Genomic DNA, 18223 nt, shown 5'->3' with positions numbered 1-18223 from the left:
CACCAACAACAAGAGCAATACTACTCAACGATTGCTACAACCCTCTATGATTCATTACATGTCATTGCTCCTTAGTTACTGGGCCGATATGACCACATAGCATATCTCTACAACCCTCTATGATTCATTACATGACATCACTCCTTAGTTACTGGGCTAATACTACACATGACATATCTCTATCAACTAGAGGCCTAGGAACATGAACGATAGCTCCAAAAGTTTCTACAACCATCTATGATTCATTACACGTCATCGCTCCTTAGTTACCCACAAGATTGGTTAAGTTATGACATAATTTATCTATAGGGGTACTCTGACCTTGGACCTCCTTTCACTTCCTATAGGCTAGGAACCTAGGAGATGGTTCTGTGGGATTCTCTTACATCGACTACAGTTACCAAGCCTGGTTAGTCATGGAAAGTCATGGAAAATGAGAGAACTACACTCCTTTAGCATAAATAGGATTGCCCTTTCCTTAAGAAAGGGCAAGCAGACAATACAGTAAATCGACTATCACATACTTCCACGTCTTTTCCAAGCTTCCAAGCATTGATCTTGTTACTTCTTGTTTCTGAAAAGTCAGTGAGGTGCTAACCTCTGACTTATCCCTGAGTTCTCAGACTCAACATTTGTTACAACTTGTCTAAACCACTCCACTACATCATACACCTGATTGCTGCGTTGTGGAATAGTCTAAGCTACGACCCTTTGGCTCTTTTTCCTAAGACAGTGAGTTGTTTCCTTGGGTGGCTAGATTCTCACATCTGGTGCACCCACCATTACACCCAGCTCACAGTAATAGCATATGAGAGTGCGGGTCGGAGGCTAAACGGATGCTATCCTATAGGTCTACTAACGAAGGATACAAAAAAGATGAAGAGAGGAACCCCCGTTGGGTCAATCTCCTTAAGTACCTGAAATGGGTCTGACTCAGCTAACCTGCCTTCACTCTCACCATGTGACCATAACTTGTCCGACTCAGATACCTTCCGTCACTGAGGGAGAGGGACCCCGTTGGGTCAATCCCCTTAAGTACCCGAAACGGGTCCGACTCGGCTAACCTGCCTTAACTCTTATCATGTGACCATAACCTGCCCGACTCAGATCCTTTCCGTCACTGAGGGCAGAGGCATCCTTACAACTCTGAGAGCCCTGGACAGTCAGCGCGCATACGAACCAGAAACTGGCCAGATCTTGAGGCAGTTCTATTCAATTGGCAACTCCGAATCGAACAGGGAGGCGTAACAGTGGAGAACTCTTACAGCAGAAGGCTCAACAAATCTGGTGTCAATTGCCTCAATATTCACAACGTCCTTGCCCTGAGTTTAGTGTCGGCTGGCTTCAAAAGTTCAAACAGCGACATCATATTCAGGATTACCGTCGACACGGAGAGCTTGGCTCTGTTCCTGAGACTGCAGAAGATGAAATGAAAGGCCTACGTACAATTGCTAGTGAATATAATGATGAGGATATATACAATATGGATGAGGCTGCACTCTATTGGAGGATGACACCTTCTCATGGACTTGCTACACAACTACGCCTGGTTTAAAGAAGGACAAGGCTCGTCTATCTCTCAATTTTGCTACAAATGTGTAAGGATGCCTGTCCCTCAGTGACGGAAAGGATCTGAGTCGGGCAGGTTATGGTCACATGATAAGAGTTAAGGCAGGTTAGCCGAGTCGGACCCGTTTCGGGTACTTAAGGGGATTGACCCAACGGGGTCCCTCTCCCTCAGTGACGGAAGGTATCTGAGTCGGACAAGTTATGGTCACATGGTGAGAGTGAAGGCAGGTTAGCTGAGTCAGACCCATTTCAGGTACTTAAGGAGATTGACCCAACGGGGGTTCCTCTCTTCATCTTTTTTGTATCCTTCGTTAGTAGACCTATAGGATAGCATCCGTTTAGCCTCCGACCCGCACTCTCATATGCTATTACTGTGAGCTGGGTGTAATGGTGGGTGCACCAGATGTGAGAATCTAGCCACCCAAGGAAACAACTCACTGTCTTAGGAAAAAGAGCCAAAGGGTCGTAGCTTAGACTATTCCACAACGCAGCAATCAGGTGTATGATGTAGTGGAGTGGTTTAGACAAGTTGTAACAAATGTTGAGTCTGAGAACTCAGGGATAAGTCAGAGGTTAGCACCTCACTGACTTTTCAGAAACAAGAAGTAACAAGATCAATGCTTGGAAGCTTGGAAAAGACGTGGAAGTATGTGATAGTCGATTTACTGTATTGTCTGCTTGCCCTTTCTTAAGGAAAGGGCAATCCTATTTATGCTAAAGGAGTGTAGTTCTCTCATTTTCCATGACTTTCCATGACTAACCAGGCTTGGTAACTGTAGTCGATGTAAGAGAATCCCACAGAACCATCTCCTAGGTTCCTAGCCTATAGGAAGTGAAAGGAGGTCCAAGGTCAGAGTACCCCTATAGATAAATTATGTCATAACTTAACCAATCTTGTGGGTAACTAAGGAGCGATGACGTGTAATGAATCATAGATGGTTGTAGAAACTTTTGGAGCTATCGTTCATGTTCCTAGGCCTCTAGTTGATAGAGATATGTCATGTGTAGTATTAGCCCAGTAACTAAGGAGTGATGTCATGTAATGAATCATAGAGGGTTGTAGAGATATGCTATGTGGTCATATCGGCCCAGTAACTAAGGAGCAATGACATGTAATGAATCATAGAGGGTTGTAGCAATCGTTGAGTAGTATTGCTCTTGTTGTTGGTGTGACAAGCCAAAATATGTATAGTGACTTGTAGGTTTGAGGAGGAGATTTCTAAGTTTGCTCTTGAGTTTGATAGCAAACTGAGTGCAACGAATGTCAGTATGACACTGGGTGCCCTGTATCCTTACAAGAGTTGTCAATAGACTCGAAATGAGCTGAGAGAGACTCAGAGACAGTGGACTGTCCTATTCGTTGGCTGTAATTATCATAGAACCATGTAATACAGGCTTTTTGAGAAGGTCGAGGAGTTTGTTTAAAGGCCCACGCATGTAGGGCTTGTTGCTGGTGTATGTGGATTCGTTGTTTTCGTGGCATATTGAGTATTAAAGGCTTCAAAAATATCATATATTATAGTACAGATTGCAGAAAGGTATCACGATGAGCGATATCGTGAATATCATATATTGTATGTAAAATCAATCGGTTCCGAGAAAAATATTGCATTATTGAATATATCGTCTAATTGAATTATCGTCTTATCAAGACTCTACTGTACTTGTAAGTATACTCAAGTTTCTAACCCTAGATATAAATATAATTAAGATGTAACGTAACGTATGGGGTAGTCGGACATATGGGGTAGTCGGACAAAAATGCCCGACTACCAACTCAGAACCTTCATACCTTCCACCATGAACATCCCACAACCATACAGTCGTGCTCAGATTGACGACAACATCCAAAAGGCTGTCATTGCGCTCCAATTGAAGGAATTCAAATCAATTAGACTTGCTGCAGACCAATTCGAAGTTCCTAAGTCAACTCTTGCTGATAGGATGTCTGGGAAGAAAACGCGTGCTGTAGCTCACGAAATTGAACAAGCTCTCTCAAATGCAGAAGAAAATACACTAGCACGATGGATTACACGTCTCACTGCCACGGGTTTTCCTGCAACTCCTATGTTGATCAAGGAAATGGCTGAAGAAATTCGCGTACGACGCGTCCAAATCACGTCTTCTCAAACCACTCTTCGGACCAATCCTACCCCCATAGGCCATGAATGGATCTATAGATTCTTAAAACGACATCCAAACTTTAAAGGGGTCTACTCAAGACAACTAGAGTCTGCACGACATAAAGAAGCCACTCCTATAAAGATTTCAGCTTGGTTTGACGCGTTTAAAGCACGAATTGAAGAGCGAAAGTACAAGCCATGCAACATCTATAATATGGATGAGACAGGTTTTGCAGTTGGAGAGACTCAATCCACGCGAATAATTGTTGATTCTACCTTGAAATCCAATTGGAAGGTCACAGCTGGGAAGCAGGAGTGGATAACTGTACTTGAATGCATTGATGCAGACGGTGGTGCTTTACCACCTATGATTATATTCAAGGCTAAGAATACCAATTCAAGTTGGATTCCAAAGGACACCCCTACAAACTGGCACTTCTCAACAAGTAATAGTGGCTGGACTTCAAACAGTCATGGATTTGAGTGGTTGCGGAAGGTATTTGAGCCTGAGTCACGCAAAAAGTCTGGAAATCACCCGCGAATGTTGATTATGGATGGCCATTCTAGTCACATTACTGGCGATATGATTGCACTGTGCATTGAGAATGACATCGACCTTCTTATTCTACCGCCTCATTGCTCTCATCTACTCCAACCACTTGATGTTGGGGTGTATGGACCTCTTAAGCGATTTCATGCTCAGGAAGTAGATCGGTATACTCGAGCAGGAATAAAGCGAATCCAGCGCTCCCACTGGGTTGAAATCTTCCGGTGTATTCGAGAGAAGGGTCTTATACCTCAAAACATTAGAAGTGGGTGGAGGGCAGCAGGTTTAATACCCTTTCTCCCAGAAAGAGTTCTGGCTAACCTTCCACTTCCACCAACCGAACCACCTCGCACTCCTCAAAACTCAACCAATATCACTACTCTGGATCTCTCAATACTCCGAAGTTCTCCTCCAGATGGAACTGAACTAAGGCATGCAAATTTAGTATTTAATTCAAGTATGGCAACTTGTGACTCTCCTGCTTCACCAACTCGACGCTATGCCAAGAGAATGACTAGGCTGGTTGAAAGTCAGAATGCTGAACTCAGCATCCTTCGGAAGGAGGTAAAAGAGTACAAAGAGATACTTGAGACACGAAAGAAAAGAACTACGGGCAAGAGACTTAAGTTGCAAGGCGAATTTGTATTCAGTACCGAGGAAGTGTTGAAAATTGTCCGGGAGGCAGAGTTGAAGTCAACCGAGAAAAGACCACGTGGAAGGCCATGCAAACGGCCAATTGAAGAAGTAGACGAGGAAGTTGAAGAGGAAGAGGTAGAGAACGATTCAAGCGACCCAGAATTGGAATTGGAGGAGTGTGTGGCACGTAGGACTCGGTCAACTAGAGTAGAATAAACTTTTTGTCCGACTACCCCATATGTCCGACTACCCCATACGTTACGTTAAGTTAACTTAATAAATTTACATTTACTAGACTATAGATAAGTGCCAAAAAAATGCAATAGAAGCACTATTATAAATACTCTGTAAACGAGCCAAATAACAGAACAAAATCGCTGTTTGGCACCTTTAGCGTCATCATGGAGATCCGGAAAGAGGGTCCCACCCCAAACCCCCCTAACCCCAAAAAGGCCTAGCGCCACCCTAACCCTCGACATCATAGTGGGGCAAATCCCACTACTGGCCGCGGCACATCACCGCCTCTTGGCAGAAAATCTTCCCTGATAAGGCTAAGAAAACCGCTCTAAGCCCCGCCCGACGTGCAAAATCCTCGTCATATCATTTGCTCCCAAGCCTCGTCGGACGCGGGTGCTTCCGCTGAGGAGGTTTCTAGCGGCGGGATCCACTGGGGGGGTGTTCGGGATGCCGTCTGCCGACTGTGCCGCTTTGAGGAGGGAGGCGAGGGGATTCTTGCTTATAGGAGAGGTGTCCCCGATGGATTTTGTGAGGATAGCACCGTAGAGCTGTGCTGGATACCTCGGCATGGTCGGGGGCGGTTATGATCAGGTCATTGGTACGGGTTTATATATAGACCCCCTATGAACCTGCTCTGCAAGCTTTGAATTAAATATACTCTAAGCTACTCTTTCTCCTATTGCTCGGGTTAAAAATAAATTCGAGTTCACCGATATCTTACTCTTATCTTTCACCATCTATCCTCAATCTCTCATACTGCACCCTCAATCCCCTCCCCAACAACCACAAAAATGTCCTCTGGACCCCCCAACCCTAACCGCCCCGCCGCCATCCTCGGCGCAGGCGTCCTCGGTCGGCGCATGGCCCTCATGTGCCTCGCCGGCGGCCACGACGTTCACATCCGCGACCCCTCGGCCGACCAGCTCTCCGCCGCTCTCACCTACATCAGCACCACCCTCCCCTCCCCCACCCAGCCCTCCGTTGTTCGTGGCACCGCCCACGCCTTCTCCTCCCTCTCCAAAGCCGTCAAAGATGCCTAGCTAGTAATCGAAGCCGATCCCCGATATTCTCCCTCAAAATCTCCATCTTCGCTGAGCTAGCCGCCTTAGCGCCATGGGATTGCATCCTAGCCACCAACTCCTCCTACAAATCCAGCGCCATGATCCCCGCCGTCCCCTCAGCGGACCAGCCTCGAGTGTTGACCCAGCCAAACGCGTCGTCGAGCTCATGACCTGTGGCGTCACCGCCCCGGCAATCTTCCCATTCCTCCACGCCGAACTGTCGAGGATAAAAATGAGTCCTGTAGTCGTCAAGAGGGAGTCCACAGGATTTTTGTTTAACAGAATCTGGGCGGCTTAAACGCGAATGCCTCACCGTCTTCTCCGAAGGCGTCGGCTCCCCATCAGACATCGACGGGGTGTGGACGCATATGTTCGGCAGCTCCGACGGCCCCTGCAAACTAATGGATCAAGTCGGCCTCGACACCATCGCGCATATCGAGGGGCACTATGTTGAGGAACGCGGCTTCAACCCTAGTGCCCGCGATTTCGTGGTGCACGAGTACGTCAACAAGGGGAAACTAGGCAAGAAATCTCCATCCGGTGGCTTATACCCCTCACAACCGGATCCAGTCCCGGCTCAAACGCTATACATCCTCGATCTCGGCCTAACTAACCTCGCTGCGCCTATGAGCTCGGGGCGCGTCTTGAAGGGGTCTGTTGATGGGAAATCCCCCCTGGTGACATTGGCGGGGTCGGAGGCGCAGCCGGATGGGATGACGACGCTGGGGAATCGCATATACTGGACCTCCATGGGCCCGCCCTCCACCAACACCGGTTCGATCCGCTCCAGCACCCCCCGCGGCGAGGATGTGACGACAATCCTCCCCGCCGGCGAGGTGCACACACCCAAACAAATTACAGCGGATATGACGAATGGGTATTTATACGTTTCTGATCGCGAGGGGATGCGTGTTCTGCGGTTTAGACCTGATGGGTCGGATTTGACGACTTTGGTTAAGGTTGGGGATTTTAATCACCCAGACCACAAGGCTGATCGCTGTGGACCCTGTTCATCGGGTGGTGTATTGGAGTCAAAAGGGCCCAAGTAAGGGAGGCCAGGGGAGGATCATGCGCGCGAGTCTAGACATCCCGAGGGGCGAAACGACGGAGACGCGGACAGATATTGAGGTCCTCTTCTCTGGACTCCCCGAGCCAACAGATCTATGCGCAAGTGTGGCGAGAGATGCCAAGAAAGGGGCGGGGGAGACGGAGTTGGAGCGGAAGTTGGGGTATCAAATAATCCTCGGAGGACTGCATGAGGCGATGGGTTACAACTCGAAGTCGCCAACGGATTCATCTACGCCTCTGACCTTGGGGGCAGTGTGTATAATTTCAACATCGACGACTCAGGAAAACAGAAGCTCTACGAGGGGGAATGCGCGTTTGCTGGGATTGCTTTGGCATAGTGTTAGCATAGTCCAGTCTAGTCTTGTATATTTTATATCTTAGTTATACTGTCACATAGAACCATAGAGGACAGAGAGGTGTTTACAATATTATACTCCCATTGGTTCTACATTCATATCTGTAGTATACTACGAGATGGCACGCACGCGGACCTCGCGATGCCCTGCCCTGCCCTGATCCCCACTTCCAACGCCTTACTAACGTCGCGGAGCTGCCCGTCCGTTCGTCGCTCCGCGTATCTCCCCTTTCTTCCTCCCACCTCTTCATCGAGCTGCGTGATATGACGGCCTTTCGCAACCTCAAACCCAACCTCGGCCCTACCCCAGTCAGGACCCCGTCAGGACCGCTATCCTATACGCGCCCACCCCCCCCCCACAATTTTTCACGATGCACACTCAGCACCCGCACCCGCACCCCAGCGGTGCCGTACGATCAAGGCCCTTAAGCCCCACCCCGCTGACTTGAAAACTAACGGATTATATCCCAAAATCCAACACAAAAAGAACCCTCAAACTTGTAGAAGTGGGTATGGCTGGTCCTCGCGTAGCGGTATTTTTGAAAAAATCCAAGGGCCGGGAACGACGACGGCAGCGGCGGTGGTGTGTGATAGAGAGAGCGCGTGGGAGGCCGAATAAAAAGGTGGTGCCGTACGTACAGTAGCGTACTACATACGTTGACAGAAATTATAGCTGATTCCTCTTTCTATTGACGAAAAAACGGCGTCCCCGATACGACGACGACAACAACACAAAAACGCCATTGCAAATGCGCGCAACAACAAAAGCCCAAACTGAAACAAGTGAGCGGGAGATGAAAAAGAAGATGCCCCTCCCCCAGGTATCAAGGTGTCGCAACAACGACAAAAGACCCGTTTGACGACACGAAAATGGGGGGGTGAGGATGATCTGAAAACGTTGCGATTGGGGGAATATAGTAGGCGAATTTTTCGATTTTTGGACAAAAAGAAGCGCGACGTTTTTTAACTGCTGCTGGCATGGTAGTATGGTAGTATGGTGGTGAATCGAATCGCTCGACAAAAAAACCGGCTGAGTATTTGCCGAAAGTTCCTCGGTTTCGCTTTTATTTTTCTCCACTCAAAATCTCGAGGGTGAGGGTGTGTGTGGATGGGTATGGTGTCGGTGTGGGAACTTGCAGAGTTCTGGTATATCTCCCCTTCTCTTCTCAAAACAAAAAAGCAAACAAAAAAACACCGCTGAATTGATCCAGATATGTACTTCGTTATGTGCAAAAAGAGTAGTTGTGTGTTTCGCAAAAAAGGTCGCAGGTTTTCTTCAATCTGCAGAGAGCGTCTTTTATGCAATTGTAATAGCGTTAATTCGTCAAGGCGGACAGAAGACAGTCAAACGAGCCACCCCCACCTAGCTCGGCCCCGTAACCCCCATCCCCCCACCATTCTGCTGCTGATTCTGGCTCCTCGACCCCCACGCCGAATGCCTCCACCCGCTCCTCTCCTTATGGCTATCCGGCGTCCCATTCCCCTCCCTCTGCACAAACGGCAACTTCTCCCTGGACGGGTATCCGGACCCCGACCCATCGCGCTGCGCATACGGACTCGGATGTTCCAAGTCCTCCCCTCGCCACGTCTGGTGGGGCGGGGTAGTCTGGCTTCCCGACCCCCCGGCGCCGTTCCCAGAATTCTCCTCCACGTGCCTCACGCTAGTTTCGTTTTGCCACGTCCCATTCTGCGAGTTCTCCGTCTCAACACGCGTCACGACGGGTGCGTGGGCGCGTCCGCTACCGTTGCCGTCGTTGGAGCGGCCGGGGGTGGTCTCGACGGTGTGGCGCAGGCCGCCGCTGGCGGCGATGTCGCCGTAGCGTTTGAGGATTTCTTTGGTGGTGATGTCGCTGGTATTGTTGAAGAGGGAGGAGTCGTTGAGGATTGATTGGAGGTCTTCTGGGACCTGGGTGGTGGGGGTTAGTATGATCTTTTTTTCAGGTAGAGTAGAGCAGTAAACTTACCTCACACATCTGGTCGTTAAACTCAATTAGCGAGTGCACCGCCTCAATGGCCAGGAAACTTTCATCCATCCCCGCATTCTTCGTATTCGTAAACAGAATATTCGGCGCGATGACGGTAGCGAGATTGTGCGTGTCCATCTTACTCCCCGACTCCTCATCGACCTGATGGAACGACGCGGTCCAGTTCAGGAACGAGCAGAGGATCTCGAGGCAGTCGCGGTGGACCTTGGGGAGTAGACAGCATGTGAGGTGCAGAACGCGACGGCGCCTGTCTTCGTCGGCGATCTTCTGGGACGTGATGTACAGACGATGTAACTTGAACGTAAGTAACGGGTCTGGCAGCTCTCGAAGATATTTCTTCAACAGTGCTGCGACCTGCACCACATTCTCCGAAGACAAGTCCACTGCATCACACCCATCCTTATCAATCGCCGCCACGGCCTCATTGAGCCTCTTGATATTGCCATTCTTACGGAACACACCCTCGACAGACAAATCCATCTTCCGCATCGTCGAAATCGCATCATCCACCAGCGCCGGAATCCTCAAGCTCCCCGGCCCAACACCATCCGTGGAATCCGCTCCATCTCTCTCAATAATCGCCTCCAGAGGAACGCCAAACACGCCCTTCTTCTTCGCGCCCTTACGGCTATCATTCTTAAACGCCTTCCCGAACTTATCCCAGAACGTCGGCTTGCGTGACTCAATGAGACCCAGGAGCTCTTCCAGCGTGAAATGGCCATCTAGTAATGGCTGCATCGACAACACCGCTACGTGGCGAACGATGAAGTACTCGAGTGCGGAGAGCTCGGAGAAATATCGCTTTCCCGGCGGCCCGCGCTGTGGGGAGGGCTCGCTCTCGAGATTGGGGTTGTCGAGCTCATTGGCGTTGGAGTATGCCCTCTGGTGTCCATTCAGTAGCTTGGGCTCCGTGATAGAAGTATTGAATAACTCATGTCGGGCGTGTTTATAGGCGTTCGGCCTCTGTTCCTTTGCTTGCTCAGCCGCGACGATCCTGGGGATATCATCAAGAGTAAGAGCATCCTGGTGTCCGAACAAGAGCTCCGATCTTGGCTCGCCTTGGTTATCACGCTCCTCCACGATGTGAAAGTCGTTGTTCCTCGTATCAGACCCATCAGCTCCAGCTGATCCGGGCCGCACGCTCCGGCTCTCCGGTCCATCCATGATACGCGATGTCCTGGCCTTCTTGATAGTCGAAGACAAGTGCTTGTCCATACGTGTGCTACGCAACCTCCGCACATCGTTGAGTGTGTTCTCATACGACGATTCTCGTGGGTTCTCTTCGCTCGTGCCACCGTAAGATTTAGACCGACTCTCCTGGGTGAGAGCGGCTGGGTGCTGGTCTGACGGCTCGCCGAGCCGATGGCCTTCCTGTGAATTATAACCATTCAAGTTTGGATCATCAGAAGTGTGTGGCAGCGTACCGCTATTTCTCAACATCACCAGGAGTCTCGCAAGCGCCACCCTCAGGAGGAAGACATAATGTTGTAATCGCGTAACGTAAGTAAATCCAGAAACGGAATCTGGCGACCGGTTTTGGCAGTTGTTGCAGTATAATACCCTGTCGGAATCGCTCCATCGCACATCCTCGAGGTTATGACTGAGCTCCCGAGAACAGATGCAGCAGCTTAAACAGGACAGGTGCCACCTCTTCTCGCCAATAAGGGCGCACTCGTCTTCCATAGGCCGTTGGCAATGTGTGCATTGATCTGAGGCGGCTCCTGCAAGGCCTGTCGTGCCGGTTGTCTTCTCCAAAGATTTCTCGTTATCTCTAACTTGGTCCACATCGCCGAGGTCGCCCAGGAACAGGTCCAGTCCATGCGTGTTCTTCATTTCGCGTTCAACTCGCAGAGCCCCTTGGAGGCATATCCGGATAAGAAGCTTGAGATAATGTGCCAGCCCCGTGACAAGCGAAAGGAGTTCCTGTGTTACGCCAAGCTTCCTAACACCTGTGTCTTGGGTTTTCGACAGCAACGCGAAGAACGCAACTATCTTCTTGCATAATAGCTTCGCTTCCCTCGAGTAAGAGAGACCTGCACTATGGGTTAGCTTCTGGTCGCGGCTTGCCATATGCGACGAAGTACCTTTAACGCCCTGCTGGGATATCACGGCATCCAGTTTATCTGCAGACTTGAAGAGAAGATCAACATGCCAGATAAACTTCTTGGCTGTCAGTACTCCATCCACATAGGCACCGTTGCTGACATGAAGGAGCATATCCGAGATATTCGCAGCCGAGGATTCCTCAAACGTCGAAAGCACGCTCCAGATTCTGTACACCTTCTCTTCCATCCTCTCCTCCTCGTCGCGTACCAAATTACGTGCCTCGACATCCGAGGCATCTTTCAAAAGAGGTCGCTCTGGCGGCGGTTCTGACGAGGCCTCGGCAAGCCTTACATTCCAGAACTTGTGAATCATATAACACTCTGGATGCCAGTGCTGGTTTTGTCCATTCCTGAAGATTTCCACGAATTGCTTCAAAATAGCAGTCTGACAGCCATTGCAGCGCTGTGCGAATTGCGTCGAGTAATGGTAGTGACAGTAGACCTTGTCAGCGTGCTCGTAGTAGCTGTCTTGCGCGCCAAAAACCGTAGGGCATACCGAACACGTAAAGTGGTCGATATGGTACTTGCGCTCTAACGCCGTGATATACGAGCCTCGCAGTGCCCCGCCGCATTGGTGACAGAGTAGGCCTAAGCGCCGAAAATAATCTGTTTCGCATAATGGGTATTGGCCTTGGCCCGCTTCATCATCTGCTGGGAAGAACTTTGACGCGACGATTTGACCGCAATCCTGCAAAGCGATCTGTTAGCTGAGTCTCCAAATATAGACACATGGAATAGGTGAACTTGCCTTGCACTTGAAGCAATCGAGATGGAACATGCCGCCGAGTGCACGCACGAATTGCCCTGTGAGGGGCTCGCCGCACTTCTTGCATAGACGGAGTTGCCCGCTTCCCGTCCTCTTTCCACCACGGTGCCGCGAGCGATCCCGTTCAGAACTGTCTTTATGTGCGTCTCCTGCAATGTTGTCCATTCCCTGGTTGGCCTGGAGCGAGGGTGGTGGTGGTCCTCGATTGGCCTGGTCGTAGCCATTGTTTTGGTTTTGGCGTGGGAGATTCTGCTGGTGCTGGTGCTGTCGTTGTGGGTAGCCTGAAGGGGCCATATTCCGGCTGGATTGATAGCGATTATCCTCTCCCGATGGCGGTGGACCTCCATACGCCCAGCTGGGACCAGGGGGACCTCCCTCCGATTGAGGACCCATTATCGGAACCAGAATAGTATGCCAGCTTGATGTATCCCGTATTCCCTACTGGTCGCGATCAGAGTCGGAGGGGTCGTATCGCCGGGTATGCGCCACTTCGCTCGTGGTTGGTGGTGGAGGTGTGTTTTGTCGAGGACAGGACAGATCGAAGGCAAAACAGAGAAGCAAAGGGCGTCGTGTATGGCCCAGGCGTAAAGCAAACGAGGGTATTAACGATGGCGATTGTTGGAGCGGATCAGACACCGAAGTATTATCGAGATAGGAGCCGAAGCAGCTTCTGGGGTATGGTATCTATCCCACGAGAATGAAGCGCGACAAGCCACTCTGTGGTTGCCAAGGCGCTGGATGAGGCCCTGAGCTCTCTGTGTCTGTCGGGAGAAGGAGGAGTTCTCAACACGCTACGTCGGGGAAGGTGTCGAGGCTGAACGCTGGACGTAGGATCAAACAGAGACAGCGAGACACATTCATTGAAGCTCGAGAAGTAGATGAGGGAGGTAAGCGCATGGGGGACGAAGTAGGTATTGTAGTGGTGTAGTTGCAGCAGAGTGCTATATTGAGCGACTTGTGACTTTGTGAGATGTGAGGTTGCGGAGTAATTAAAGGTACGAAGTAACTTGGTAACTTTCGTTGGTGAGGGCGAGTAGGAGGGCGAGTAGGAGGGCGAGTAGGAGGGCGAGTAGGAGGCGAGTAGGAGAAGGAGAAACAGTAGGAGGGCCAGTAGGAGGGCCAGTAGGAGAAGGAGAAGAAGGAGGAGAAGGAGAGTTAGAACGGGAAGAAAAGGTACACAGGATATCCTGAGCGAGGTACGGAGTAGTGTGTCTGAAGTCACTCTACAGCGGACGGGAGGTGGGAAAGTGACATGGACCGTGCAGGGTGCATTGGCTCTAGCGAAGGAGGCCAGGAGGACACAAGCGCTGGGAGGAGGCGTTGTATGTACAAAAGTATAATATTGTATAATAAGTTTGTATACGATGTGGTGTACAGTGATTGGATCCCTCGCGCTTCCAAATGAATTTATCCCCTTAATCCTTAATCCTTAATCCTTCGCCCTTCCCCTTTTCTTCTCTTCCCACACGTTGCGGCCCAATTGCAGCCAAGGGAGGGGCGGGGTGGCAGTCACGTGGTTGTTGCGGAGCAACCACGGATCAGACATAAATACGGAGTACGAAAAACGAGTATACTCACGCTAGAGAAGTAGCTGTTAAAGTCAGGTGACCAAGAACAGGACAGCGCCATGCATAGCAAATGGGCCGAGTAGCATAAGGTTAGAACGAGGCGACCAAAGTTACTCTAAATATGGCGCAGACGATATGGCGCAGCACGTAAACACACCGTAGCAGCAGCCAAGACACAGACAGACATAGACAGATACGCAAATTACTCCATATACTATCGAATAGCCGCGGGGTTGTTTGTTGGCAGTCGATTGCTGTTATCCACGGCGTCTACCCCGGCGTCTACCCCGGCGTCTACTCTCCTGTACACGCAGCCTGTGCTATCCCTCTTCCAGCCTTAGCCTCACAATACCCGCCCGCTCCGACTTTCCCTAGATCAGGATAGCTTAACACAGCCAACCACCCCCACCACTCCTTAGCGTCACACCTTGATAGTAGAGTACCGAGTACGTCGCCAGCCCCCAGCCCATATTCTGTCTTATCCCTCCTCCCTCCTCTGACTGACCACTCCAAACAGCCAACACAGCCAACACAGCCAACACAGCCAACACAGCCAACACAGCCAAAACAGCCAAAACAGCCAAAACAGCCAAAACAGCCAACACAGCCAACACAACCACCATTCCCTTCCGCATCAGAATCACTCGTTACGTAGCCCGCCAGGTTGCCTGATTTCCCATCCTACTTTCTTCATGCTTTCTCTGCCCTCTCACACCTCAACACAAGCTCGCTGAGCCATTCTGATATCGCCAAGATGTCAAACCACGGAATCATTCGCATCGCAAAGGTATGTGACCCCGCCGGGAAGGCGTTTGGCTCTTGACGTGTTGGGCCCCAGACTGACAATCACCATAGGAGCTGAGCGGCATCCAGAAGTCCAACGATCTATGTACGGAACCTCCCAGTTTCATATCATATACTCCATACCCCACACCTGCCAGCTCAGGCTGACACGACCCCTCTACAGCTATAGGAGTGGCCTGCCGAGATGTCGACGTTCGCAACGTCCGCGCCATTATCCTAGGTCCCCCAGACACCCCATACGAATTCGGGTTCTTCGAGGTGAGTGACGGATCTATTCGGAAATCTACAATTCTGACAGCCTGGTAGTTTGCAGTCAGGTTTGGCAAAGGTGTGTGTTATGGACCCCTCCCAGCCTTCCCAGGCAGCCTCGCTGGCAGCCACCTGAACCAACACTAAACCACCACACAGATTATCCAGCCAAGGCGCCCTCGATCAATGCAACCACCACGAATGGCGGGAGGTGCCGCTTCAACCCCAACATATACGCGCAGGGGAAGGTCTGCCTGTGAGTTAAGCCCGCAGTGGAATACATTCTGAGACCTATACTGATGAGAAACTAGATCAATTCTTGGGTACTTCACCCCATCCCTATCAAGCAAGACAACTACTAACGTACGATCTCAGAACCTGGCGCGGAGAAAGAGGAGAAGAATGGTCATCAGCCCAAGGCCTCGAATCCATCCTAATCTCCATCCAAAGCCTCATGTCCTCCAACCCCTACGAGAACGAGCCCGGCTACGAATCAGCCAAGAGCTCCGAAGACAAACAAAACCAAAAGAACTACGTTATGAAGGCCAGCCACTCCCCCCCCCCAAAACACCCAACCCTCCTAACACAAACCCAGATCCGCCACGAAACCCTCCGCATCTCCATCATCCAACGCCTCGAAGAATACCTCGGCATCGCCTCCAACGGCACCGTCCTTCCCCCCCTCTCCACCGACTCCGACTCTGACTCGCTCGACGACAACTCCGACGACTCCCTCGCGGCATTCGAGCCCTTCAAAGACCTCTGCAAGCGCCGCTTCCTCTGGTACTACGACTCCTACCTCCTTGCTATCCGCAAGGCCCGCGAGGAAGTCACAGACGGTCAGCTCTTCGCCCGCATGCCCTTTGAGGGACAGGGGAATGATATGGTTGGGAAGTTCAACTACACTGAGCTTACACGCCGACTTGAGACTATTAAGGCCACACTGGATGCTGAGACGAATCGCTGGGCGGATGAGGGGCTCGCGCAGAAGAAAAAGGATAGTGGCGTAGCTGCCAACCTCCAGCGCCAGTACGAACAGGTCGTCGAAGCCTACAAACGCGACTCCGCCGTAACCCTCGACATCGAGCTCGTCGACTCCAACCCCTTCGTCTGGTCCATAACCTACTTCGGCCGCCCCATGACCAACCTCGACGGCGGCCTCTTCCGCATAACTCTCCGCCTATCCCCGCGCTTCCCCGAGGAGCAACCGCGCACGCGCTTCGAGACGAGTCTGTTCCACCACCGCATCGCGAGGGATGGGACGCCGTGCTATAACGCCAGCAGGAGCGATGATGTTAAGAGCCATATTGATGGGATTATTGAGGCGTTGGAGGAGGAGAGCCCGCCGTATGATCCGAGGACGCTAGTTAATCCCGAGGCGGCGAAGTTGTATTGGGGGACGCAGGAGGAGAGGAAGGCGTACAATCGGTTGTTGAGGAGGGCGGTGCAGAGGAGTTTGGAGTAGGCGCCTGCCCTTGCATTGGTAACTTAATCCGATTATCCCTCTTTGCAAAGTAGGGCAAGCTGACAGCAGCTAGGGATTAACATAAGCACCTGCTTCCTCGCCCGTCACTCCACCCTCCATAGACCACCAACCTCCCCTCCACAAGTCCACCCACCACCTCCCATCATCCACCTCTCCATCTCCCCATCTCCATTTCCTTCTTTTTACTTTTTTTCTTGCAGAAGATATCACCAGTGCGGCGCTCAGGCAGCAGACACACAAACCAGATCAATCAATCACACAACGGCGTAAAAACAGCAGCACAAGTAGCGGGGTGCACAACGGAGTCTTTTTTTTCGGTTCAGGGTTTAGGTTCGGAGGTTGTTAGGTGTTAGGTGCAGGGTTAGTGATAGGGATGGATGGTTGGGACGGATGGATGGGATTGGGGGGGAGTATTTTTATTATCTTGCTTTGCTATTAACGTTTTTTTGAGGATACTTGGCTTTTGCTTTGTTTTGCTGGGAAAGTTGGGGCTGGGAAAGGGGGGGTTATTATTTCATGAGTGATGATAGGGATATGTTGGTGGAGGAACGGGGTAGCGAGATTGTCTGTAGTGGAGAGTGGTGAGGAGGGATGGAAGAAAGGGGTCGTTGAGTTATTCTACGGAACAGATGCACGGTTTTATTTCCGGGAGGAGGTTTACTGATAGCGTGAAGGGGGGGGTTGAGGCTATGATGGAGGCTAGACCACCTGAGCGGACTACGGGGCGGAAGGGCGGTAGAGTAGTGGTCATAGTGGTAGACAGACAGACAGACGATGATGATGATGATATTTATTTACGTCTAGCAAGACGCGGGTATAACACGCAGCCCTAAGACCTCCTGAAAGGTATGGGGACGTGCTAAGCTATGGGTTTATGTATAGAGTATGGCCTTAGAGAGCAGTTCTTACGTGTTTGCGTAGCTGTAAGGCCCGTTAACTAAGCGCCTTCCCTACTAGTTAGGATGGTGTTAGGTTTGCTAGTAGAGGGCGGTGCCTTAGAGGTTCTCCTAAAAGGGGGTGTATGTAGGACTAGTTGGTCTGATGTTATGAGCCACTACGAGTGTGGTGCGTAGTGTGCCCTGCAGCCTTACTATGGAGTTACAGCTCTATAGCTTAGTAGTAGGTGGTAATATAGTAGGAAAATTAGGAATGGGTGTCTTTGAACAAAGTATAGTGTCATTAAAGGGAGTGTAGCTGTGTTTAACCTATACCCTAACTTCTAGTTTGCAAAAATGTAGAGTAGATATCCTCTAGGACTATGTCACGTTAACCTAGAGCCCTTATAGGGCTAGCAGAAGTTGTGGCTTTCTTAGGCTATATAACGTAAGTCATGGTGTAACCGGGAGAATGGCGTAAACGGGATAGTGGGGAATATTGAGCATCAAGAGTATCACCAAACCAATGTAAACCCCCAACATGGTGCGAAAGCGTAGTCAGAAAGCTGAAGAACTAGAAGTTTTATTGGCACAAGCTGTTGCTGGAGTTAAATCCGGATTATACAAATCTTCGTACAGTGCTGCAAAGGCTTTACACCTTCGGCCAGACACAGTCCTTCAACACGTTAATGGGAAACTGTCACGGAGAGAAGCTCGACAACAACAACAACTGCTATCGCCAGCGCAAGAGCAGACACTTTTAAAGTGGATTAAGGTGCTAACAATTAG

The 18223-nt window shown here is 50.5% G+C and overlaps 4 protein-coding genes across 4 annotated transcripts; 3 read left to right on the top strand and 1 right to left on the bottom strand.

Moving 5' to 3' along the window:
* Positions 1-5626: 5626 nt before the first annotated feature.
* VC83_04222 (uncharacterized protein) lies at positions 5627-6152 on the top strand (the record flags this gene model as incomplete). The annotated part of the gene is made up of 1 exon (XM_024467857.1): positions 5627-6152. The coding sequence occupies exon 1, from the start codon at positions 5904-5906 to the stop codon at positions 6150-6152; it is 249 nt and encodes an 82-aa protein (XP_024324489.1). The 5' UTR covers positions 5627-5903.
* A 73-nt stretch (positions 6153-6225) lies between these two features.
* VC83_04221 (uncharacterized protein) lies at positions 6226-8025 on the top strand (the record flags this gene model as incomplete). Its single annotated transcript, XM_024467856.1, has 4 exons — positions 6226-6409; positions 6456-7132; positions 7155-7493; positions 7792-8025. The coding sequence occupies 4 exons, from the start codon at positions 6226-6228 to the stop codon at positions 8023-8025; spliced, it is 1434 nt and encodes a 477-aa protein (XP_024324486.1).
* A 934-nt stretch (positions 8026-8959) lies between these two features.
* VC83_04220 (uncharacterized protein) lies at positions 8960-13501 on the bottom strand (the record flags this gene model as incomplete). Its single annotated transcript, XM_024467855.1, has 4 exons — positions 12435-13501; positions 11666-12374; positions 9561-11614; positions 8960-9502 (listed from the first exon to the last, which is right to left on the bottom strand). The coding sequence occupies exons 1-4, from the start codon at positions 12843-12845 to the stop codon at positions 8960-8962; spliced, it is 3717 nt and encodes a 1238-aa protein (XP_024324487.1). The 5' UTR covers positions 12846-13501.
* Positions 13502-14598: 1097 nt separating this feature from the next.
* VC83_04219 (uncharacterized protein) lies at positions 14599-17610 on the top strand. The gene is made up of 9 exons (XM_024467854.1): positions 14599-14807; positions 14876-14909; positions 14988-15082; positions 15131-15152; positions 15233-15329; positions 15385-15396; positions 15449-15617; positions 15669-16556; positions 16612-17610. The coding sequence occupies exons 1-8, from the start codon at positions 14775-14777 to the stop codon at positions 16536-16538; spliced, it is 1332 nt and encodes a 443-aa protein (XP_024324685.1). The 5' UTR covers positions 14599-14774; the 3' UTR covers positions 16539-16556; positions 16612-17610.
* The last annotated feature ends 613 nt before the right edge of the window (positions 17611-18223 follow it).

The sequence above is a fragment of the Pseudogymnoascus destructans genome (assembly GCF_001641265.1).
Source record: "Pseudogymnoascus destructans isolate 20631-21 unplaced genomic scaffold scaffold_9, whole genome shotgun sequence".
NCBI classification, from domain to species: domain Eukaryota; kingdom Fungi; phylum Ascomycota; class Leotiomycetes; order Thelebolales; family Thelebolaceae; genus Pseudogymnoascus; species Pseudogymnoascus destructans.
This window is presented reverse-complemented; position numbering and strand designations above follow the sequence as displayed.

Excerpts from the sequence above, each read along its gene's own strand:
- VC83_04219 (XM_024467854.1), top strand. The coding sequence starts at position 14,775 with ATGTCAAACCACGGAATCATTCGCATCGCAAAG. Across the intron at positions 14,910-14,987 it reads CCAGAAGTCCAACGATCTAT|CTATAGGAGTGGCCTGCCGA; the intron begins GTACGGAACCTC and ends ACCCCTCTACAG. Across the intron at positions 15,153-15,232 it reads TGCAGTCAGGTTTGGCAAAG|ATTATCCAGCCAAGGCGCCC; the intron begins GTGTGTGTTATG and ends ACCACCACACAG.